At 42.4% G+C, this 24,416-nt stretch overlaps 2 protein-coding genes, 1 non-coding gene and 1 pseudogene across 3 annotated transcripts; 1 reads left to right on the forward strand and 3 right to left on the reverse strand.

The window, feature by feature from the left end:
* Positions 1-13,932: 13,932 nt before the first annotated feature.
* On the reverse strand, positions 13,933-15,372 carry LOC123995155 (MADF and BESS domain-containing protein). Its single transcript, XM_046298550.1, has 2 exons — positions 14,998-15,372; positions 13,933-14,601 (listed from the first exon to the last, which is right to left on the reverse strand). The coding sequence occupies exons 1-2, from the start codon at positions 15,131-15,133 to the stop codon at positions 14,096-14,098; spliced, it is 642 nt and encodes a 213-aa protein (XP_046154506.1). The 5' UTR covers positions 15,134-15,372; the 3' UTR covers positions 13,933-14,095.
* A 454-nt stretch (positions 15,373-15,826) lies between these two features.
* On the forward strand, positions 15,827-15,908 carry trnas-gcu. The gene has a single exon. It is a non-coding gene; the product is annotated as a tRNA-Ser (tRNA).
* Positions 15,909-16,067: 159 nt separating this feature from the next.
* On the reverse strand, positions 16,068-18,952 carry LOC123995156 (annotated as a pseudogene).
* A 137-nt stretch (positions 18,953-19,089) lies between these two features.
* LOC123995542 (BRO1 domain-containing protein BROX-like) lies at positions 19,090-23,463 on the reverse strand. Its single transcript, XM_046299179.1, is given in 10 exon segments — positions 19,090-20,526; positions 20,596-20,755; positions 20,850-20,867; positions 20,869-20,896; positions 20,899-20,997; positions 21,105-21,186; positions 21,288-21,373; positions 21,511-21,600; positions 23,170-23,228; positions 23,402-23,463. Coding segments are annotated over 10 exon segments (771 nt in total). The 3' UTR covers positions 19,090-20,439.
* Positions 23,464-24,416: the final 953 nt, after the last annotated feature.

Here is a 24,416-nt window from a genome sequence, read left to right on the forward strand (position 1 = left end):
TACTGTCTTATACACACAAGTAAGGGGATAAAGAACATGTACATAAAGATATATGAATGAGTGATGGTACAGAGAGGCATAGGCAAGATACAGTAGATGGTATCGAGTACAGTATATACATATGAGATGAGTATGTATACAAAGTGGCATAGTTAAAGTGGCTAGTGATACATGAATTACATAAAGACGCAGTAGATGATATAGAGTACAGTATATATGTATACATATGAGATGAATAATGTAGGGTATGTAAACATTATATTAGATAGCATTGTTTAAAGTGGCTAGTGATATATTTTACATCATTTCCCATCAATTCCCATTATTAAAGTGGCTGGAGTTGAGTCAGTGTGTTGGCAGCAGCCACTCAATGTTAGTGGTGGCTGTTTAACAGTCTGATGGCCTTAAGATAGAAGCTGTTTTTCAGTCTATCGGTCCCAGCTTTGATGCACCTGTACTGACCTCGCCTTCTGGATGATAGCGGGGTGAACTGGCAGTGGCTCAGGTGGTTGTTGTCCTTGATGATCTTTATGGCCTTCTTGTAACATCGGGTGGTGTAGGTGTCCTGGAGGGCAGGTCGTTTGCCCCCGGTGATGCGTTGTGCAGACCTCACTACCCTCTGGAGAGCCTTACGGTTGTGGGTGGAGCAGTTACCGTACCAGGCGGTGATACAGCCCACCAGGATGCTCTCGATTGTGCATCAGTAGAAGTTTGTGAGTGCTTTTGGTGACAGTGCCTAGTTAACGTAAATAAACTGAACAAAAATATAAACGCAACATGTAAAGTGTTAGTCCCATGCGTCATGAGCTGAAATAAAAGAATCCAAACATTTTCCTTACTCACAAAAAGCATATTTCTCTCAAATTTGGTGCACAAATGTTTTTTATTTATTTATTTTTTATTTTTTATTTTTTATCCCTGTTCGTTAGCATTTCTCCTTTGCCAAGATATTCCATCTAACAGGTGTGGCATATGAAGAAGATGATTAAACAGCATGATCAATACACAGGTGCTCCTTCTGCTGAGGACAATAAAAGGCCACATGGGCAGAATGGGCAGTTTTGTCACAACACAATGCCATAGATGTCTAAAGTTTTGATGGAGCGTGTAATTGGCATGCAGACTGCAGGAATGTCTACCAGAGCTGTTGCCAGAGAATTTAATGTTAATTTCTCTACCATAAACTGCCTCCAGCGTCATTTGACATCAGGAATTATCAAACTATACTGAACAAAAACATTAAACGCCGCCCCCCCCCCTCCCATGTCTTTGTGTGAAATTGTTTTGTTATGCTTTTAGTGTGATGTGCCAGACTGGTTTTTCCCCCGGGTATCGTATTTTGACCCGTTGTATGTATTTGTCATACATTTTGTACATTTGTGTGTTTTTCACACTTATTGACTTTTACCTTAGGCTGGAGGATTTTTGACACAGTTGCGTCTGTCTTATGCAAAATAAAAGTGTGCCTGATCACAACTCACTGCTCTCCTGCACCTGACTTCATACATTAACTGATAGTTTGTTGGTGAAGTGGACACCAAGAAACTTGAAGCTCTCAACCTGTTCCAATACAACCCCGTCGATGAGAATGCTAGTGTGATTGGCCCTCCTTTTCCTGTAGTCCACGGTCATCTCCTTTGTCTTGATCACTTTGAGGGAGAGGTTATTGTCCACCTCCTCGTTATAGGCTTTCTCTTCGTTGTCGGTGATCAGGCCTGTCGTCGGCACACTTTATGATGGTGTTGTAGTCATGCTTGGCCAAGCAGTCATCGGTGAACAGGGAGTACAGGAGGGGACTAAGCACACACCCCTGAGGGACCCCCGTTAGGAGAATCAGAGTGGCAGATGTGTTGTTGCCCACCTGGGGGCGGCCCGTCAGGAAGTCCAGGATCCAGTTGCAGAGGGAGGTGTTTAGTCCCAGGGTCTTTAGCTTAGTGATGAGCTTTGAGAGCACTATGCTGTTGAACGCTGAGCTCTAGTCAATGAACAACATTCTCACACAGATGTTCCTTTTGTCCAGGTGGGAAAGGGCAGTTTTGAGTGCAATAGAGATTGTGAATTCTGTAGATCTGTTGGGGCGGTATTCAAATTGGAGTGGTTCTATCGTTTCTGGGATAATGGTGTTGATGTGAGCCAGCCTTTCAAACCACTTCATGACTACAAACGTGAGTGCTACGGGTCGGTAGTCATTTAGGCACGTTTCCTTGGTGTTCATGGGAACAGGGACTATGGTGTTTTGCTTGAAACATGTTGGTATTACAGACTTGGTTAGAGACGGGTTGAAAATGTCAGTGAAGACATTTGACAGTTGGTCAGCGCATGCTTGGAGTACATATCCTGGTAATCGGTCTGGCCGTGCGGCCTTGTGAATGTTGACCTGTTTAAAGTCTTACTCATATCGGCTATGGAGAACGTGATCACACAGTTGTCCGGAACAGCTCATGCTCTCATGCATGCTTCAGTGTTGCTTGCCTCGAAGTGAGCATAGTTGTAATTTAGCTTGTCTGGCAGGCTTGTGTCACTGGGCAGCTTGCATCTGTGCTTCCCTTTTGTAGTCTGTAATAGTTTGCAAGCCCTGCTACATCCGATGAGCGTTGGAGCCCGTGTAGTACGATTCAATCTTTGTCATGCATTGATGCTTTGCCTGTTTGATTGTTCGTCAGAGGGCATAGAGGGATTTCTTATAAGCGTCCGGGTTAGAGTCCTACTCCTTGAAAGCTGCAGCTCTACCCTTTAGCTCAGTGCAGATGTTGCCTGCAATCCATGGCTTCTGGTTGGGGTACGTACGTACTGTGGGGATGATGTCATCGATGCACTTATTAATGAAGCCAGTGACTAATGTGGTGTACTCCTCAACTCCATCGGAAGAATCCCGGAACATATTCCAGTCTGTGCGAGCACAACAGTTCTGTAGCTTAGCATCTGCATCATCTGACCACTTCTGTATTGAACGAGTCACTGGTGATTCCTGCTTGTAAGCAGGAATCAGGAGGATATAATTATAGTCAGATTTGCCAAATGGAGGGCGAGGGAGAGCTTTGTACGTGTCTCTGTGTGTGGAGTAAAGCTGGTATAGAGTTTTTTCCCACTCTGATTGCACATTTAACATGCTGGTAGAAATTAGGTTAAACAGATTTGTTCCCTGCATTAAAGTCACTAGGAGTGCCGCCTCTGGATGAGCGTTTTCCTGTTTGTTCATGGCCTTATACAGCTCATTGAGTGCGGTCTTACTGTCAGTATTGGTTTGTGGTGGTAAATAGACAGCTAAGAAAAATATAGATGAATACTCTCTTGGTAAATAGTGTAGTCTACAGTTTATCATGAGATACTCTACCTCAGGTGTGCAAAACCTCGAGACTAGATTTCGTGCACCAGCTGTTGTTTACAAATATACACAGACCGCCACCCCTTGTCTTACAGGAGGCAGCTGTTCTATCTTGCTGATGCAGTGAAAACCCCACCACCTGTATGTTATCCATGACTAGCTGAAACATAAGATATTACAGTTTTTAATGTCCCGTTAGTAGGATATTCATGACCGAAGCTCGTCCATTTTGTCATCCAATAATTTTACATTGGCTCATAGGACTGATGGTAGAGGCAGATTAACCACTCGCTATTGGATCCTTACAAGGCACCCAAACCTACGTCCCCGATATCTTTGTCTCTTCTTCATGTGAATGATGGTGATTTGGCCTTGTTGGGTGTCTGAAGTAAATCCTTTGAGTCCAACTCGTTAAAGAAAATATCTCCATCCTGTATGAGGTGAGTAATTGCTGTCCTGATATCAATAAGCTCTTTTCGGTCATAAGAGACGGTGGCAGAAACATTATGTACAAAATAAGTTACAAATGACACAAAAAAACACACACAATAGCACAATTAGTTAAGAGCCCGTAAAACAGAAGCCATTTCCTCCTGCGCCATTATCATATCATATGATATCCCATGCTGATCAAAGCTTAGCCAACTAACTATAATTATTCAGATCGCCACCAAAATTCAACAAAGCTAGTAGCTACTTGCTAGCCTATTCGTCTTCTTTAATGTTTTATGGCAGATGACACCTATTTGGTGTATTGCCGCTACCTACGGGGTATTGAACCAAAAATATTCCATTGTGGGAAGGGGGGGGCGACATAATACAAAAATGAATCAAACAACAATCTCACTCCTTCAGTCACATTGAAATCAAATCCTTACACCGGCTCAGGTGCCTGTGAGGACAGAGCATTCATCGACAGGATTCCTTGAAATGCCTCTGTAGAAATATTCCTGAGTCGCAAAATATGCTCAGCCGCACTCACAATTCCTATTTTCTCAGATTTCCTCTCTGTTTGCGCTGTCCAGTTGATAACCAAAGTGATAAACGCTCCAAAGCCCACCTTCGTAACATGCAACACATCGGGATCCCTCTATTGACAAGGAATATAATTTTGTGTCTCTACTCCTCTTTTTCACCTTTTATTTAACCGGGCAGGCTAGTTGAGAACAAGTTCTCATTTGCAACTGCGACATGGCCAAGATAAAGCATAGCAATTTGACACATACAGCAACACAGAGTTACACATAGGAATAAACAAAACATCCAGTCAATAATACAGTAGAACAAAATAAAACAAAAAGTCTATATAAAGTGAGTGCAAATTAGGTAAATTAAGGAAATAAATAGGCCATGGTGGCGAAGTAATTACAAAATAGCCATTAAACACTGGAATGGTAGATCGGCAGAAGATGAATGTGCAGGTAGAGATACTGGGGTGCAAAGGAGCAAAATAAATAAACACCCGTATGGGGATGAGGTAGGTAGACAGATGGGCTGTTTACAGATAGGCTAAGTACAGGTGCAGTAATCTGTAAACTGCTCTGACTTAAAGCTAGCTTTAAGCACCTGCTGTGTTTAAAGCTAGGGCCAACCAACGAGAGCGAGGGCCAACCAACGAGAGCGTACAGGTCGCAATGGTGGGTAGTGTTTGGGGCTTTGGTGACAAAACAGATGGCACTGTGATAGACTAAATCCAGTTTGTTGAGTAGAGTGTTGGAGGCTATTTTATAGATGACATCACCGTAGTCGAGGATCGGTAGGATGGTCAGTTTTACGAGGGTATGCTTTGTTGCGATATAGGATTCTAGATTTAATTTTGGATTGGAGATGCTTAATGTGAGTCTGGAAGGAGAGTTTACAGTCTAACCAGACACCCAGGTATTTGTAGTTGTCCTTGTATTCTAATTCAGAGCCGTCCAGAGTAGTGATGCTGGACGGGTGAGCAGGTGCGAGCAGAGATCGATTGAAAAGCATGCATTTAGTTTTACTTGCGTTTAAGAGCAGTTGGAGGCCACAGAGGGAGAGTTGTATGGCATTGAATCTTGTCTGGAGGTTAGTTAACACAGTGTCCAAGGAGGGGGCAGAAGTATACATAATGGTGTTGTCTGCGTAGAGGTGAATCAGAGAATCACCAGCAGCAAGAGCAACATCATGATGTATAGAGAAAAGAGAGTCGGCCCGAGAATTGAACCCTGTTGCACACCCATAGAGACTGCCAGAGGTCCAGACAACAAGTCCTCCGATTTGACACACTGAACTCTATCAGAGAAGTAGTTGGTGAACCAGGCGAGGCAATCATTTGAGAAACCAAGGCTGTCGAGTCTGCCAATAAGAATGTTGTGATTGACAGAGTCGAAAGCCTTGGCCAGGTCGATGAATACGGCTGCACAGTAATGTCTCTTATCGATGGCGGTTATGATGTCGTTTAGAACCTTGAGCGTGGCTGAGGTGCACCCATGACCAGCTCTGAAACCAGATTGCATAGCGGAGAAGGTATGGTGGGATTCGAAATGGTCAGTAATCTGTTTGTTAACTTGGCTTTCGAAGACCTTAGAAAGACAGGGTAGGATAGATATAGGTTTGTAGCAGTTTGGGTCTAGAGTATCATCCCCTTTGAAGAGGGGGATGACCGCGGCAGCTTTCCAATCTTTGGGAATCTCAGACGATACGAAAGAGAGGTTGAACAAGCTAGTAATAGGGATTTCAACAATTTCGGCAGATAATTTTAGAGAGGGTCCAGATTGTCTAGCCCGGCTGATTTGTAGGGGTCCAGATTTTGCAGCTCTTTCAGAACATCGGCTATCTGGATTTGGGTAAAGGAGAAATGGTGGGGGCTTTGGCGGGTTGCTGTGGAGGGTGCCTGGCAGTTGACCGGGGTAGGGGTAGCCATGTGGAAAGCATGGCCAGCCGTAGAGAAATGCTTATTGAAATTCTCAATTATAGTGGATTTATCGGTGGTGACAGTGTTTCCTAGCCTCAGAGCAGTGGGCAGCTGGGAGTAGGTGCTCTTATTCTCCATGGACTTTACAGTGTCCCAGAACTTTTTTGAGTTAGTACTACAGGATGCAAATTTCTGTTTGAACGAGCTTGCCTTAGCTTTTCTAACTACCTGTGTATATTTGTTCCTAACTTCCCTGAAAAGTTGCATATCACGGGGGCTATTCGATGCTAATGCAGAACGCCACAGGATGTTTTGTGCTGGTCAAGGGCAGACAGGTCTGGCGTGAACCAAGGACTATATATATTCCTAGTTCTACATTTCTTGAGAGGGGCATGCTTATTTAAGATGGTAAGGAAGGCGCTTTTAAAGAATAGCCAGGCATCATCTACCGACGGGATGAGGTCAATGTCATTCCAGGATACCCCGGCCAGGTCGATTAGAAAGGCCTGCTCGCAGAAGTGTTTCGGGGAGTGTTTGACAGTGATGAGGGGTGGTCGTTTGGTTGCAGACCCATTACGGATGCAGGCAATGAGGCAGTGATCGCTGAGATCTTGATTGACAACAGCAGAGGTGTATTTGGAGGGAGAATTAGTTTGGATGACATCTATGAGGGTGCCTGTGTTTACTGATTTGGGGTTGTACCTGATAATTTGTGAGATTGAGGGCATCAAGCTTAGTTTGTAGGATGGCCAGGGTGTTAAGAATGTCCCCGTTTAGGTCACCTAGTAGCACGATCTCAGAAGATAGATGGGGGGGCAATCAGTTCACATATAGTATCGAGGGCACAGCTGGGGGCAGAGGGCAGTCTATAGCACGCGGCAACAGTGAGAGACTTGTTTCTGGAAAGGTGAATTTTTAGAAGTAGAAGCTCAAATTGTTTGGGTACAGACTTAGCCTGCAGAGTTCTGTATTACTTTCTATTTTTGCAGTAGATTGCAACACCGCCCCCTTTGGCAGTTCTATCTTGGTGGAAAACGTTATAGTTAGCAATGGAGATTTCAGGGTTTTTGGTGGTTTTCCTAAACCAGGATTCAGACACGGCTAAGACATCTGGGTTGGCAGAATGTGCTAAAGCAGTAAGTAAAACAAACTTAGGGAGTAGGCTTCTAATGTTAACATGCATGAAACCAAGGCTTTTACGTTTACAGAAGTCAACAAATGAGAGCACCTGGGGAGTGGGAGTGGAGCTAGGCACTGCAGGACCTGGATTAACCTCCACATCACCAGAGGAACAGAGGAGAAGTAGGATAAGGGTACGGCTAAAGACTATACGAACTGGCCATCTAGCACGTTCAGAACAGAGAGTAAAAGGAGCAGGTTTCTGGGCACGATAGCATAGATTCAAGGCATAGTGTACAGACAAAGGTAAGGTAGGATGTGAGTACATTGGAGGTAAACCTAGGCATTGAATAATGAAGAGAGAGATATAGTGTCTAGACATGTTTAAACCAGGTGATGTCATCGCATATGTAGGAGGTGGAACAACATGGTTGGTTAACCTCTTGCTTCTACCTGGCACGCAGGCGTCCCATCTAGATCTCTGGAAATGCAAATGCGCTACGCTAAATGCTAATAGTATTAGTTAAAACTCAAACGTTCATTAAAGTACACATGCAGGGTATTGAATTAAAGCTACACTCGTTGTGAATCCAGGCAACAAGTCAGATTTTTAAAATGCTTTTCGGCTTTTCGGCGAAACACCACAAAAGACCCGCAGGGGACGTAAACAAAATAATTAGCATATTCGGCGCTACACAAACCGCCAATAAAATATAAAACATTCATTACCTTTGACCATCTTCTTTGTTGGCACTCCTAGATGTCCCATAATCACTATTGGGTCTTTTTTTCGATTAAATCGGTCCATATATAGCCTAGATATCGTTATATGTAGACTGTGTGATAAATGAAAAAAAATAGCGTTTCATAACGTAACGTCATTTTTTAAAATTCAAAAAGTTGACGATAAACTTTCACAAAACACTTCGAAATACTTTTGTAATGCAACTTTAGGTATTAGTAAACGTTAATAAGCGATCAAATTAATCACGAGACGAAGTGTTTTCTATAGGGATCCATCTTGAAATACTGTCCGTCTATTTCTCAACCAAAATATCCGGTCGGAGACCGGAAGAAATGGGCTGTCTCTTGTTCGTTTGACCAAGAAACAAATCCTAGGCAAATGACAAGACTGTTGACATCGTGTGGAAGCTGTAGGTACTGCAACCTCAGCCATATTTAATGTCTTTCGCCCATAACAATGGGTTGAAGCGGCGGATGGATATATTTTTCCACTTTCAGTGATCAGATTTCCCTGCACTTTTCAATGAAACGCACGTTATGTTAAAGCCACAGCCGTGATTTAACCAGTTTTATAAACGTCTGAGTGTTTTCTATCCACACATACTAACCATATGCATATACTATATTCCAGGCATGAGTAGCAGGGCGCTGAAATGTTGCGCGATTTTTAACAGAATGTTCAAAAAAGTAGAGGGTAGACTGAAGAGGTTAAGGTATATTGAGCAGGGCTAGAGGCTCTACAGTGAAATTAGACAGTAATCACTAACCAGGACAGTAATGGACAAGGCAAATTGATATTAGAGAGAGGCATGCGTAGCCAAGTGAACATATGGGTCCAGTGAGTGGTTGGGCTGGCTGGGGACACGCGATTCAGACAGTTAGAAGGCTAACAAGCTAACAGTTAGTAGGCCGGAGCTAAACAAGCTAGCAGCTAGTAGACCAGGGCAAGCTAGCAGTTAGCAGGCCGGGTTAGCAAGCAAGCAGTTAGCAAGGGCTAGCAGTTAGCAGACCGGGCAGGCAAGCTAGCAGTTAGCAGACCGGGTTAGCAAGCAAGCAGTTAGCAAGGGCTAGCAGTTAGCAGACTGGGCAGGCAAGCTAGCAGTTAGCAGACCAGGGCCCAGCAGTTTAGCAGTTAGCAGCAGGGGCTAGAAAGTTAGCCTTTGAGGGGGACCTCGCGATGGGGCTAAGTCTGTTTTTGCCTCTTTGTGCGGTGACGTCAATAGACCAGTCGTGGAATTAGTAGGGTTCCAAGTAGCTCTAGGTAGCTAGCAGGCCAATATTGTAGCCCTGGAGTATGCTTCGGTGGTATCACAGGAGCCCTGGACGGGCTAGCTTCAAGCTAAATTGGTGCTTGCTCTGGGATGGAAACGCTAGCCAGGAGTAGTCATCCGGGATTGCGGTTAGCTAGTTGTGAAGATCCAGATGAAAATGTTCAGTTTGCAGTAGGAATCCGGGGATAAAAATAACAGGTCCGTTATGCTCTGGTTAGTCACATTGTTCGAACTGGCAAGAGCTTTCCGAGCTGAAGGTTAGCTGATGACCGCTGGCAATGGTTTGCTGACTGAAATCTGGTGGTTAGCTGGCTAGCTTCAGTTGAGGGATTCCAGATCCAAAGTAAATATAAATACTTTAGGGGAAAAAAAGCAGATCCATGCCACATTGGGTGAGGCAGGTTGCAGGAGAGTATTTAGATGATGAGGTTTAGCAAAATATTTTAAAAGATATGCGACAAAAAATATGCAAAACAATATACAAAGGACACAACAGGACAAAGACGTCTGACTGCTACGCCATCTTGGACTACCATTACTTATTCAACTTCACTACTTTCTTCCACTGTTCTGAACGCCTCAGGATAGGAGACATTCTGGACAGCCCTTATTCTCGCCACCTTGTCTCCTTCACCCTAACAGGACACTTCAGTAATTTGGGTGCATGTTCACCACAACAACAAGCATCATTTAGGCTCAGCTGACATATAAAACTCATCCCCTCTACATACACCTGACATAAATAATTAACATTTATCACAATGCATTGGTTTGGGCATGAAGGCTCTCAGAGGGAATCTCATACAACCCAAATACAGTCGTGGCCAAAAGTTTTGAGAATGACACAAATATTAATTTTCACAAAGTCTGCTGCCTCAGTTTGTATGATGGCAATATGCATATACTCCAGAATGTTAGGAAGAGTGATCAGAGTGTCTCCTGACCCCTCCTGTCTCAGCCTCCAGTATTTATGCTGCAGTAGTTTATGTGTCGGGGGGCTAGGGTCAGTTTGTTTATCTGGAGTACTTCTCCTGTCCTATTCGGTGTCCTGTGTAAATCTAAGTGTGCGTTCTCTAATTCTCTCCTTCTCTCCTTCTTTCTCTCTCTCGGAGGACCTGAGCCCTAGAACCATGCCCCAGGACTACCTGACATGATGACTCCTTGCTGTCCCCAGTCCACCTGGCCATGCTGCTGCTCCAGTTTCAACTGGCCTGGGCCCTAGGACCATGTCCCAGGACTACCTGACATGAGGACTCCTTGCTGTCCCCAGTCCACCTGGCCATGCTCCTGCTCCAGTTTCAACTGTTCTGCCTTACTATTATTCAACCATGCTGGACCTGAGCCCTAGGACCGTGCCCCAGGACTACCTGACATGATGGCTCCTTGCTGTCCCCAGTCCACCTGACTGTGCTGCTGCTCCAGTTTCAACTGTTCTGCCTTATTATTATTTGACCATGCTGGTCATTTATGAACATTTGAACATCTTGGTCATGTTCTGTTATAATCTCTACCCGGCACAGCCAGAAGAGGACTGGCCACCCCACATAGCCCGGTTCCTCTCTAGGTTTCTTCCTAGGTTTTGGCCTTTCTAGGGAGTTTTTCCTAGCCACCGTGCTTTTACACCTGCATTGTTTGCTGTTTGGGGTTTTAGGCTGGGTTTCTGTACAGCACTTTGAGATATCAGCTGATGTACGAAGGGCTATATAAATAAATTTGATTTGATTTGATCAGATGAATTGCAATTAATTGAAAAGTCCCTCTTTGCATGCAAATGAGCTGAATCCCCCAAAAAGATTTCCACTGCATTTAATTTTTCCCTGCCACAAAAGGACCAGCTGACATCATGTCAGTGATTCTCTCGTAAACAGAGGTGTGAGTGTTGATGAGGACACGGCTGGCGATCACTCTGTCATGCTGATTGAGTTCAAATAAGACTGGAAGCTTCAAAAGGAGGGTGGTGCTTAGAATCATTGTTCTTCCTCTGTCAACCATGGTTACCTGCAGGGAAACACTTGCCATCATCATTGCTTTGCACAAAAATGGCTTCACAGGCAAGGATATTGCTGCCAGTAAGATTACACCTAAATCAACCATTTATCGGATTATCAAGAATTTCAAGGCGAGCATTTCAATTGTTGTGAAGAAGGCTTCAGGGCGCCCAAGAAAGTCCAGCAAGCGCCAGGACCATTTCCTAAAGTTGATTCAGCTGCGGGATCGGGGCACCACCAGTACAGAGATTGCTCAGGAATGGCAGCAGGCAGGTGTGAGTGCATCTGCATGGACAGTGAGGCGAAGACTTTTGGAAGATGGCCTGGTATCAAGAAGGGCAGCAAAGAAGCCAACATCAGGGACAGACTGATATTCTGCAAAAGGTACAGGGATTGGCTTGCTGAGGACTGGGGTAAAGTCATTTTCTCTGATGAATCCCCTTTTCGATTGTTTGTGGTATCTGTAAAAAAAGCTTGTCCAGAGAAGACAAGGTGAGTGCTACCATCAGTCCTGTGTCATGCCAACAGTAAAGCATCCTGAGACCATTCATGTGTGGGGTTGCTTCTCAGCCAAGGGAGTGGGCTCACTCACAATTTTGCCTAAGAACACGAATAAAGAATGGTACCAACACATCCTTCAAGAGCAACTTCTCCCAACCATCCAGGAACAGTTTGGTGATGAACAATGCCTTTTCCAGCATGATGGAGCACCTTGACACAAGGCAAAAGTGATAAATAAGTGTCTCGGGGAACAAAACATCGATATTTTGGGTCCATGGCCAGGAAACTCCCCGACCTTAATTCCATTGAGAACTTGTGGTCAATCCTCAAGAGGCGGGTGGACAAACAAAACCCCACAAATTCTGACAAACTCCAAGCATTGATTATGCAAGAATAGGTTGCCATCAGTCAGGATGTGGCCCAGAAGTTAATTGACAGCATGCCAGGGTGGATTGCAGAGGTCTTGAAAAAGAAGGGTCAACACTGCAAATATTGACTCTTTGCATCAACTTCATGTAATTGTCAATAAAAGCCTTTGACACTTATGGAATGCTTGTAATAATACTTCAGTATTCCATAGTAACACCTGACAAAAATATCTGAAGACACTGACGCAGCAAACGTTGTGGAAATTAATATTTGTGTCATTCTCAAAACTTATGGCCACGACTGTACATGTGAGAAGGGAGAGACTCTTCATTAAAAAACAATATAATGGATTGAGTGGGCTTCCGCACTCCATCCCTAGCCCATTATTAGCTGTAGTTGTCTGCAAAAGTGAACCATTTTCCCCCTTCTCTGTGAGCAAAAACCCCCTCGCCCTGGGATCCAATGAGATTCCTAAACAAGTTAATGAATGCGGTACCTTATGGCATTGCATGGTTAAGTGCCCAATCAGAATGCATTTTTGGATTTTAACTACAATGAAATTATTACATCCCCCTCCCTCACCCCTCCACAGATCATGAGAGCACACTGTCCCGGTCTGTGCTACTTGCAGCACTACACTGGCAAACCCAAACAGGGTAATTCATATACCATTTGTTATGTTTATGGGGAAACAAAACTAAAACTGGGGGGTAAAAATTCTATCTGGACGGGACCATGCCCAGCTTAGCCAATCCGTAGAGCCGGCCCTGGGTGCTAGAATTTTGGAGAGTGAAATGGTCTGTCTGAAAAGTCCACATTCTGATTGTCTACAACTGTCTAAAAAATGTGGCCACAATCAAAAGACACACTGCAATCTGATTGTGATCAGATCATCCTGCCCACCTCCAGAGGTAGTCAGACACACATTGTGTCTGAATATCTTACATGTGTAGACTGATCTGGACAGAGAAGCCATTAAAATCCAAATTATTCCACCCTCATTGACAGGTGGAACCATTGATTGGTTACATCAATATTTGTCTTACATTAAATAAATCATATTTTGAAAGAATAGCTGTGAAGTAATTTGCATAAAGGGACCAGGAAATCTGGTCACAATGCAGACAGTGGATGGATAACAGAATGGATAATCAGAATGTAGACAATATCAGGACAGAGAACCCATGTTTGCACCAGGTATAAATGGAGCTATAGAGAGGCATTGGGATTGAGCTGGTACATACCGAAGCAGTGCTGTAGATTGGTTTAAGTGTCCAAGTGAACCAGAGGCCCTTTAGCACTTGATAGTTTTTCTGCTATGGTGTAGACTAGTGCTGCTGACACATGGGATGTTACATAACCAGTTCACAGTGCCTTCCCATGCAAACCAGTGTTAGTTAACAATAACAGGTTAAGCTCAGTCCAAAAAGGAAACTGATGGTGGACAACACTCCTTGGCTGGAGAAATAACTTTTCTTTGACAGTGACTGCCCCCACCTGGTAAGTATTGAAAAGTACCCCTCTCTGCATTCAAAACAAATACGACTTGCGTTGGCGCTTCTTCCCTCACTTCCTGGATTTTCAATGATTCTTATAATGTTTAATCTTGCTCAACTGGTAGCATCACATTTGCTAACAGTTTCCAATCGCATCAGCCCAGGGTGAAGAGTTTGTTTTATTATTTTGAACATGTGGGAGAATTGCTCACAGACAAAGTAAGCAATTCAGGCCCTCAAATGTTGAAAGCATTTATTTGTTAACAATTGACTTTGCAATAACCATAAACAGGCATAGTATCAAACTGAATATAGAACAATAGTTGATAACAGGACAAAATGAAGGCTTGTGCTTTACAAAACCTTGGAAACAGAATTGAGGGCGGAGGCTGGGCAGTGGGTTATTGGAATGCTGCTTCATGTAGAAGTTGGTGTATTTTCAATTTTACAGCACTCTTCTTTCTATGGGGGAGCTTCCTAAGATACGGGAGCAAACTAAAGAAGAACATCTCATCCTCTATGTCCTCCAGTCCGTCCATCCCATCCATCTGCCACCTCCTCTTCCGGCTGGGCCCATTGGATCCCGACACAGTGTCAGGAGAGGGAGCATCCTCATCGTCTGCCTGGCCCCCCTCGATCTCATGGATAATGTAGGCTGATTTATCGTCCACACCTTCCGTGGCACTTTCCCTGTTCCTCTCCCTTTCCTCCTCCTCCAAGTCATCTGTGGTGTCTCCTTGCAAGCCCTTGGGCTGGATGAAGGGGGTAAGGAAGGACATGCTTCTGCTGTGCATCCAGGTCTTCTTGTGAATGTCCAGCTCCCCAGATGCTCTCCTCTGCTGCTCAGCCCGCTTGAATTTGACAAAAGTGTCCCTCAGGTTCTTCCATTTATTCCGACAGTCATCCACTAAACACCCCAAATGACACGTAACATAAAAAGAAGAGGAGAGTGGGGTCAGGATATCTGCATCAAACACAAATAGAGCAATCTCAATCTGACCTATGGATAGTCTGATCATGATTAAAATACACACATGACATTTCTTGAATGTTATGTAAACATGTATTTATTCCTAATTTACCTTATTGCAGGGATCACATTGTTGTTTTATTTGAGGGATAACAATTGGCAGGTAGCTAGCTAGCTAAGGATGTAGCTAGGTACGTAGCTACATAGGTGAGAGAAAGCTTGGACAACAACAGTTCAAGTAGCTAGGTAGCGATAGTTAGCTAGTTGGCTAGCTTACTAGCTAACGTTAACTGGGTAGATAGCAAGCTATTGCTAGCAGCAAGCTGACCTTACCAGGCATTTCCACTTGCAGACTTACAGCCCTCCATGCCCTTGCCTTTCTCTGTGAGTCCCTGTATGAGTTTAAAGTTACGTTATACAACTCAGGGTAATCCGAAACAGCCGAAATGATTCTGTCAGCCATTTGCATGTTAGCTTTCAAAGCACTCGCTGCTGCTGCTTTTACTACTCGCTTTGAATTCAAAGACAGTGCGCATGCGTATCAAATGTTTTCCAAACTCTGATAGGTTAAACTTGAAATGCTTGCTTGCTGGCTAAAAGCCTTTAAATGGTCTGTCTGATCTCTGCATTGGCTCTGCAGCATTTACAAAGATATGGCCTCTGCAGAAGTCAGAGCATTCACACTTCTTGCGTTCCGCTGGGCAGCCGTGAAGGAAGTTGACAAGGAAGTGAGTTTGTGTTTATACAGGACCTCCCGCACTCACCTAACGTCAACCAATCATGTCAATGCAGAGCTATACGTAGCCCTCCACATTGTTACAACATTTGAGAGGCGCACAGCGATGCGGTACAGAGCTCAATTTGGCCTTTGCATTCCTCCAGAGGCTCTATAATTGCGTCACACCATCCATACGGTGCCTCCACCACATTTCAGATCAAGCATAAATTGACTTTAAAATAGCTTGAGACAGATGTAACTAGCTAGCTAAAACAAATAGATTGTATTTATGAAAATCAAAACAGAACAATTCTAAAAGGCAACGTTAAATGTTGCGAAAAATACAAAACAAACAAACATGCAGTAGCATTTGCAGCCGGATAAAAAATGATGTAGTTCCTGTGGTTTGATAAAGCTAAAAGGTTTTACGACAGGAAACACTACGACGAGGTGGCCGAGTGGTTAAGGCGATGGACTGCTAATCCATTGTGCTCTGCACGCGTGGGTTCGAATCCCATCCTCGTCGGTTTTTTTTAATCTCTAGCCAAATGTACAGTCGTCAGTAATACACAGCAATTATGTATGTTCTGTGCTATCCAGAATATTTTGTCGATATTTCCACGCATAATGTACAAACCACATTTAGTCAGAAATTCATTTAAATTGAAGGCATGCATGGAAAATGTATACTGCATGTTTTTAATTAACATTTCAGAATGGTATTAATATAGTCAGATAAAGTGCAATACAGTAGAAATCACAGAGGAACACCAACAAATACACACAGCAATATACATATTTGCTCTCTTAGTTTGTTAGCACAACAAGTTCAATGCATACTATTGTTTTACTATTTTTCCTTTAGTTTATTTAACTTTTTTTTAAACTTACATTTCAACAAACAATGCAAAAAAATGTAAGTATGCATTTCACGGTCATTCAGCGCATATGACAAATAACATTTGATTTGTTTATTAGCCTAGTTCTTTTTCAGTTCTTATTATCATCTTGATAACCCATGTTGTGGGATCCTGTCGTTCTGTGCTCAGTGGCTTGAGAACCAGCTGGGACTCCTTGGGAGCATGTGGCACCATATTCACTGCTCATCCTCAAAGAAAGGTGACTTCTCTCCCTTCTTTTCTCATAGAAGCATTCAGTGTCTTTACTGCCTGTGTTCTAGAAGGGAACAAAACCGCTAGCTTAAACATTTTTCAATTCGGTTCAGAAAAAGAGTTCTGTTTGAGTGTGACTGCTAAATTATTAAAGTTAGTGTATGTTTAACCAAGAATTTGACTGAAGATTGGAAACAAATGCATATGTGGTCTACATTTCTGACTATGTTGTGCAGGCTTTATGTGTCAGTCCAGAAACTTTTCCTGACCACTTTACCTGACCAGAAAACAACTCCGGGGATTAGTGCCTATCACCAGGTTGTACCTAGTCAACTCACATGGTCAGGAAAAACTCATGACTCTTATCAAGAAAGACTCCTGGCCGTATGTGTGTGTAATGTTTTATGTACCTTACCTTGTTATCACGCTGATGTTCATCTACAGCATACTGGTATTTGGCAGTGTTGAGACCAAGTAGACCAGCCAGTTTTTCCCCAAAAAATCACAAGCTGAAGGAAAAAACATGTTATGTAAGACAATGCTTTCAAAAAAATTGTTTCAAGAGCACACATGAATGGAATGCAACTTACTGCGCAATGACTTCCTGCCCAGAGACCAAGTAAAAGCTATCCATGGGAGTTTGGGCTAAAACACACACACAGATTAGTGCTGCATTCCAACTGTGCTCATGGACTAAACATTATTTATACTAAGAATCCAAATCTTAACTGTTTGAACACTTCCCTACCATGTCTTCAGGCTCCCTAAACACCTCCTCTTGTAATGTATCCTCCTCCTCACTGTCATCTTCCTCCAGAGTCTCACCGCTGGCGAAATGGATGACCCTCCTCTGCAGGGACAGTGAAAGACCTCTGAACTAGAGACACACACTGTTAATGACCCCATATCCTCTCATACCTGTCCTGCATAAACAATTCATAAAACATAAGGTCTGTGGTTGTGCTTGATAATGGTGTGTGTGCGCACACTACATTCGCTTATGATAAGCAATTTCTACTGACGCCATCTATTTGCCAAGGGATAGTCTTAAAGGGCTATTAGTATGTTCCATACAGGAAGCAATCATAAAAGTAGCTCTGAATTGGGATACTGAAGACGTATTTATAAAGAAATGTCTGTAACCTTATGACAGGTAAACCCTTTAGCCTACATATGAACAGCACTTACTTCCTGGAAACTGTCGCTCATTCTTCACACTGAATAAATTATTTTCCTTTCCTTGTGCTGCTGCATGTAGAGCAAAAATGTTTTCTCAGCTCAGAGTACATACATTTCCTCCACTCTGATGGCACTGGAATGGTCAATCAAGGCAACAGAAAAAAAGCAAGATACTCGGTCCTACATTAGTTTGAAATCTGATACTCAACACACCAGAAACTTGCTTACTGTGTTCACCAGTCAGAGACTGCGGTCATTGGATGACAGGCTACTAATTTCAGTTTTCTTGTAAGGCTGAGGGTTGGGCTTGTTCCACTGTGTAGAATGTCAAGGTTTATTGTTAACTGCTATATGCAGTGATGTTGTTCCTCTGGCTAATGATACTTGAGTGCAGCACACACACACCCTGTTCTTACATCAGGAAAATAAGTGTTTGATTGCGACATAAAATAGTAACCCAAGGTTTCTTGACATTTTATTTTAAACATTTTCCATGAAGGGCACCATTAGATGAAGAGTAATGACCTTCAGGTTGACTTGTGTAAACATTGTTATGATACAGCAAACTGTTTTCATAAATGTGTTAATTAAAAATAAATCTAATTGGTCCTTAAATGTGAAAATGAATTGTTCCAATAATAAAAAGGTATTGTAGAGAACATACATGTTGTAGAAGTCTTAATTTCTGTGTGACTATTAAGATTTAAAGTGCAAAGGCATTATAATGTGCTTTGAGGTTGAACAGAAAGAATGCACAATTTTCTTAATTGATTGGCAAGTTAGTATACCATACTAGAGGTTACGTTTTCCCCTATTGTACCTCCTCAGTAGATGCTAGCTGTCATTAACATATTTTCAAAAACAACTCTTAGGCAATTACAGCGAATCAGTACTCTAAAAACTACAGTAATATGTATATCATTGTCATTTACAGATAAAACAAACATTTGTAATTCATTTGATTAATTTACATACATAGTAGGCTACTTCAACAATTTTCCATATGTAAAATAATGTGCCATAGTACAACATTACTCCCTTCACTGAAATGGTTTAAGCGGGTTATGATTGACATCATAATTGAATGACATCAGATTGTCAAGTCCATTTCTTTCTTCATTAACCATTACTCTAGTGTTCCTGCACTTGTCGATCACTAATAAATCCAGTCTTAATTAGGGATTGGCCCATTTCTTCTCCACTTCCTGTCTGAATGACATGCCCAAACTGCCTGTAGCTCAGGCCCTGAAGCCAGGATATGCATATACTTGGTACCATTGGAAAGAAAACATTTGAAGTCTGTAGAAATGTTAAAATAATGTAGGAGAATATAACAAAAGATATGGTAGGAGAAAATCCAAAGAAAAACCAAACTGATTTTTTTTGAGAGAGACCATCTTCTTAGAAATGCAAGAGAAAGGTCATATTGAATATTAGCTCCCTGGATGCAATTCCTATGGCTTCCACAGGGTGTCAGCAGTTTACATTCAAGGTTTCAGGCTTGTAACTAAAAACAAATGAGAAATATCAGTTTTAGAAGGACACGTCTTGGAAATTTGTGTTTGGGCGCACCATGAAGACATTACACACCTGCTAAAACCGGTTTCCTATTGAACATACTTCTTTCCGAAATAAATATTATAGTTTGATTACATTTTACGGTATCTAATGAGTAAATAGAACATATTTTGACTTGTTGAAACGAAGTTTAGGGGTAGATTTTCAGATTCTTTTCTCTACAAGTTGAACGAGTGGATTACTCAAATCGATGGCGCCAACTAAACTGACTTTTTGGGATATAAAGAAGGATATTATCTAACAAAATGACACTACATGTTATAGAGGGACCCTTTAGATGACAAATCAGAGGATGATTTTCAAAAAGTAAGTGAATATTTCATCGTTATATGTGAACATATGAAACCTGTGCCAGAGGAAAAATATTTTGAATTGCGCGCCCTCCAGTTTCACTGGAAGTTAATCTTTTAGACCAGCAACCATGGCCACTAGTCAAGAGTTTTTTTTACAACACATTTCTGAGTGTCAGGAAGACCTACATCACCTTCCATAGGGCACAATGTTATGGAACGTTCAAAGATTTTGTGTAAAACAGGCCTGCTCCTCTCTCATGCAGAGCCGTCATGCATGACATTTATATTTAGAACATCGAGCTTTCCTGAGAACTTCCAAGATGATATTCCATGTTCCTACTGAACAGCCAGCCTTGTTCAGGTTATTTTGACCCAATACAAGCACCGCCTATTCCTCAAGTCTCCAATAAAGAGGGGAATATTAAACAATGGTTATTATCATAAATACAGGCCATACCCAATAATGACTAGCCTTGGGTATGAATAATGTGATCCTGTGTGTACAGTGTCCTTTCACTTGCAAAAAAACTGATTCAATTAGAGAATCTCAGCGATTGAAAAATTAAATTGAAAACATACAAATGATTGGATAATCATCGTGGAGTGTCATAAGTTCTTGCTATATTAATTGTCCGTTTCTTAAATGACAGCAAAAAAATAAATATCCAAAATCCCCAACAGGACTAGTGAGAGAACATTTCAAATATAAAGTCTGGCCCAATAATATTTGATCATGAACATAAAAAAATAGAAAACAACTATGTATAAAATGCACTACAACAGATGGTCATGCTACTGTAAATCACTGATCATAAAACAGTACAGATAAAACAAACCAATGCATCAATAAATCCATGCAGTCATGTTTTTCTTGTCACCCCCCCCCCCCCTCTGTTTATGATATGACGCAGCCTGTATCTTTCTGAGGCTTCAAATCTGGTTCCTTCATTGGCTTAACCTCTTCTTCCTGCTTGGGTTTGGCCTGCAATCAAAGACAAAGCTATAGTAACAAAATTATCTGTTGCAGTGCCAAATGTCTGAGCAGCATTACCTTCTCAGCTTTGGCCCCCTTGGTGAGGTCAAAAGTGGTGTAGACTTCAGGGGTGCACTGCTCGCTGACGGCTGGGAACTCAAAGGATATTGGCTCGGCCAGGCCATAGCTAGCCTTCAGCTCTAGCTGGGGCACCTCGGCTGGGACCTTGTGAAAGTATCTGGAGCAATTAAATTTGTGTATAAATGCTACAACTACTTACTGTTATTTACTATACACAAATAAATGTTATTCTGGATGTGTGTGTGACTCACATGAATCCATTTTCTCTCGCACTTTTGCAATGTATTTTTGATCAGGCACCCAGCATGGTGAAGAAGAGCTGCTCAGAGGGCTTGGCTGTGCTACCCGGCCCTTTGGTCTGACGGTACTCTTTGCACAGAGCCTCGGCTCTGGAGTAGCCTAAACACAGCAAGCATGCGGTATAAGTGTTTACAATTGTTAAGATGAAGAGACATCTGTGTAGTGCTTCAAGAATGCAAAACACAATCTACCACAGAAATACCAACACTTTTCTGCTTCTTGGAGCGATTTTATTGACTCGCCACACTTGTCGCTCGCGAGGAGAGTTTGTCCATGGTAGCAATATGCCTGGAAGTGACAAATAATAGCATCATTAGAATTAGTATCTTAGCATTTCCAGAACAATCAAAACAAACAAACTCAACTGTCTAGACTGCTCAAGGACATACATAGGCCATGTAGAAGTGCTGTTTCAGCTGGAGGTAATTCCTCCACTTACTGCTGCACTCTGGTTCCAGGGTGTTCAGTGTGTGGTCTGTGAAGACCAAGAGGATAACATTATTTTGAGTGATCAGCAGGACAAACAGTGGTTAGATCAAGACATTCCTATATAAGATCATTACAAAAAATGAAACAAAGTCAGGATGTGACAGAAAACCCCTAAATACTTACCAGCTTTCTGGTAGAAGTTTGCGGTCTCGAAGGCCAAGGCTGCAATGAGAGTGGCGTTATGCTTGAGTTCAATCGCTCTGGCAATCGTCACTGCAAACATCAAAAACGAAGTTAACAACTGCTGATATAATTTTACAGCATTATGATATCGTAAGTCCTGTTCTCACTCAGTGAATCCCACATACACACTGCCATGAGATTGTCATAAGACTCCAGAGTTTACCCTGCCAAGACACGTTGTCAGCTCCTGACCCTAATAATTATGCAGAGAAGTGGACTGAGTCCAGTGTAGCTACCTTCCTGTGCCTCTGCTTTGCACTGGACCATGTAGGTGTCCATGACTCACTCCACTCACACTGACAGCGTCGTGAAGAAGGCGCAGCAGCGCCTCTTCAACCTCAGGAGGCTGAAGAAATTCAGCTTGTCACCAAAAGCACTCACAAACTTCTACAGATGCACAATCGAGAGCATCCTGGTGGGCTGTATCACCGCCTGGTACGGCAACTGCTCCGCCCTCAACCGTAACGCTCTCCAGAGGGTAGTGAGGACTGCACAACGCATCACCGGGGGCAAACTACCTGCCCTCCAGGACACCTACACCACCCGATGTTACAGGAAGGCCATAAAGATCATCAAGGACATCAACCACCCGAACCACTGCCTGTTCACCCCGCTATCATCCAGAAGGCGAGGTCAGTACAGGTGCATCAAAGCTGGGACCGAGAGACTGAAAAACAGCTTCTATCTCAAGGCCATCAGACTGTTAAACAGCCACCACTAACATTGAGTGGCTGATGCCAACACACTGTCATTGACACTGACCCAACTCCAGCCACTTTAATAATGGGAATTGATGGGAAATGTAAATATATCACTAGCCACTTTAAACAATGCTACCTTATATAATGTTACTTACCCTACATTATTAATCTCATATGCATATGTATATACTGTACTCTACATCATCGACTGCATCCTTATGTAATACATGTATCACTAGCCACTTTAACTATGCCACTTTGTTTACTTTGTCTACACACTCATCTCATATGTATATACTGTACTCGATACCATCTACTGTATGCTTCTCTGTACCATCACTCATTCATATATCCTTATGTACATATTCCTTATCCCCTTACACTGTGTATAAGACAGTAGTTTTGGAATTGTTAGTTAGATTACTTGTTGGTTATCACTGCATTGTCGGAACTAGAAGCACAAGCATTTCGCTACACTCTCATTAACATCTGCTAACCATGTGTATGTGACAAATAAAATTTGATTTGATTTGACGACTCTGGGGTCTAGGTCCCGGCCCTTCTCCGCTGGGGTGATGAGGCGGGGGATGTAGACCTCCTACAGGAGAGAGACCAGAGGAGGACGGGTCTGCTGCCAGACACAACCATGCACCAACAACCAGCAACTTGTGTTCAGGTTGATGATACTGTAATGTATTCACATTGTTCACCATGTGTTGACGTTAATGTAAAGTGGGCAATATGGGAACCATCGTTGATGGGTTTATCAGTGTGGTTTATTTTTTACTTGCTGATTATCTCACTATGCAAAGTGACTTTAGGTGTCTTGAAAAGCATTTAAAATAAAACATATTAATATAATTATTGTCATTATACAGAGACAAAATAAGCTAATCACCTTGAGGTGCTTGAAAATGCCAGCAGCAAATTTCAGGCTCCTGTGGACATCTTTTGCTTCTACCTCAGTTACACTGAAAAGGGGTAAATATTAGAATGTTAACCTGTTCCCTTTACAATATTGATATGTCAATGGAACAAGTGTGAAATAACATCAAGGTCATAAATGACCTTTCTTGCATAATGAGATATATTGTATGAGAATAAATTAGTAAAGCAGAAAATAAACATACTTTTCCTTTCCTGCAAGTCTTGAGGCAAACTTGGCATGCCAAATTGCAACATTGAAGGCCATGGAGACCAGTTCAAAAATAGCATCTTGTTGGGCACTAACGGGACAGGATGTTAATAACAATAATAGTATTGGAGAGAGACCGTGTATTTCAATAATGGACGGAAACATCTGTTTGAGGTGAGAGAACTAAATTAAATATTGAGCCTGAGTAATGAAGTAATAACACATTTATAAAATGTCAGCTGGAAATACAAAAGAACCAAGACAAGGCTATAGGTAGTTCTCAATTAAACGTCACAATACAGTGCAGAGCATTTGACTTAGTTGCTGGGTGGCAAGGAGAACCCCAGCATTGTCAGAACTACACATTTACAATTATTCTACATTTAGCTCTATCAGAGCATGCAACTGCCTGCTTTTCATGTTCAGTAAACATTAATTGATCGTGTAAACTTTGATTTGTGAGGATAGCCTTCGGAAAGTATTCAGACCCCTTAACTTTTTCCACTTTGTTACGTTAGTCTTATGCTAAAAAATGCTAAATAATTCTTCCCCCTCAATCTACACACAATACCTCATAATGACAAAGCAAAAACAGGTTTATACATTTTTGCAAATGTAATACAAATAAAAAAGGTAAATATCACATTTACATAAGTACTCAGACCCTTTACTCAGTACTTTGTTGAAGAACCTTCGGCAGCGATTAAAGCCGAGTCTTCTTGGGTATGACGCTACAAGCTTGACACACCTGTATTTGGGGAGTTTCTCCCACTTTTCTCTGCAGATCCTCTCAAGCTCTGTCAGGTTGGATGGGGAAGGTCGCTGCACAGCTATTTTCAGGTCTCTCCATAGATGTTAGATCAGGTTCAAATCAAGGCTCTGGCTGGGCCACTCAAGGTCAATCAGAAACCCTGCGTTATCTTGGCTGTGTGCTTAGGGTCGTTGTCCTGTTGGAAGGTGAACCTATGCCCCAGTCTGAGGTCCTGAGCACTCTGGAGCAGGTTTTCATC

Source organism: Oncorhynchus gorbuscha, linkage group LG14, assembly GCF_021184085.1.
Source record: "Oncorhynchus gorbuscha isolate QuinsamMale2020 ecotype Even-year linkage group LG14, OgorEven_v1.0, whole genome shotgun sequence".
Lineage (NCBI taxonomy): Eukaryota > Metazoa > Chordata > Actinopteri > Salmoniformes > Salmonidae > Oncorhynchus > Oncorhynchus gorbuscha.

Bases quoted from the DNA above. Each gene is read 5' to 3' on its own strand.
- LOC123995155 (XM_046298550.1), bottom strand. From the start codon at position 15,133: ATGCAAATGGCTGACAGAATCATTTCGGCTGTTTCGGATTACCCTGAG. The intron at 14,602-14,997 runs GTAAGGTCAGCT...TGGGGTGTTTAG, and splicing joins TCTGCAAGTGGAAATGCCTG to TGGATGACTGTCGGAATAAA.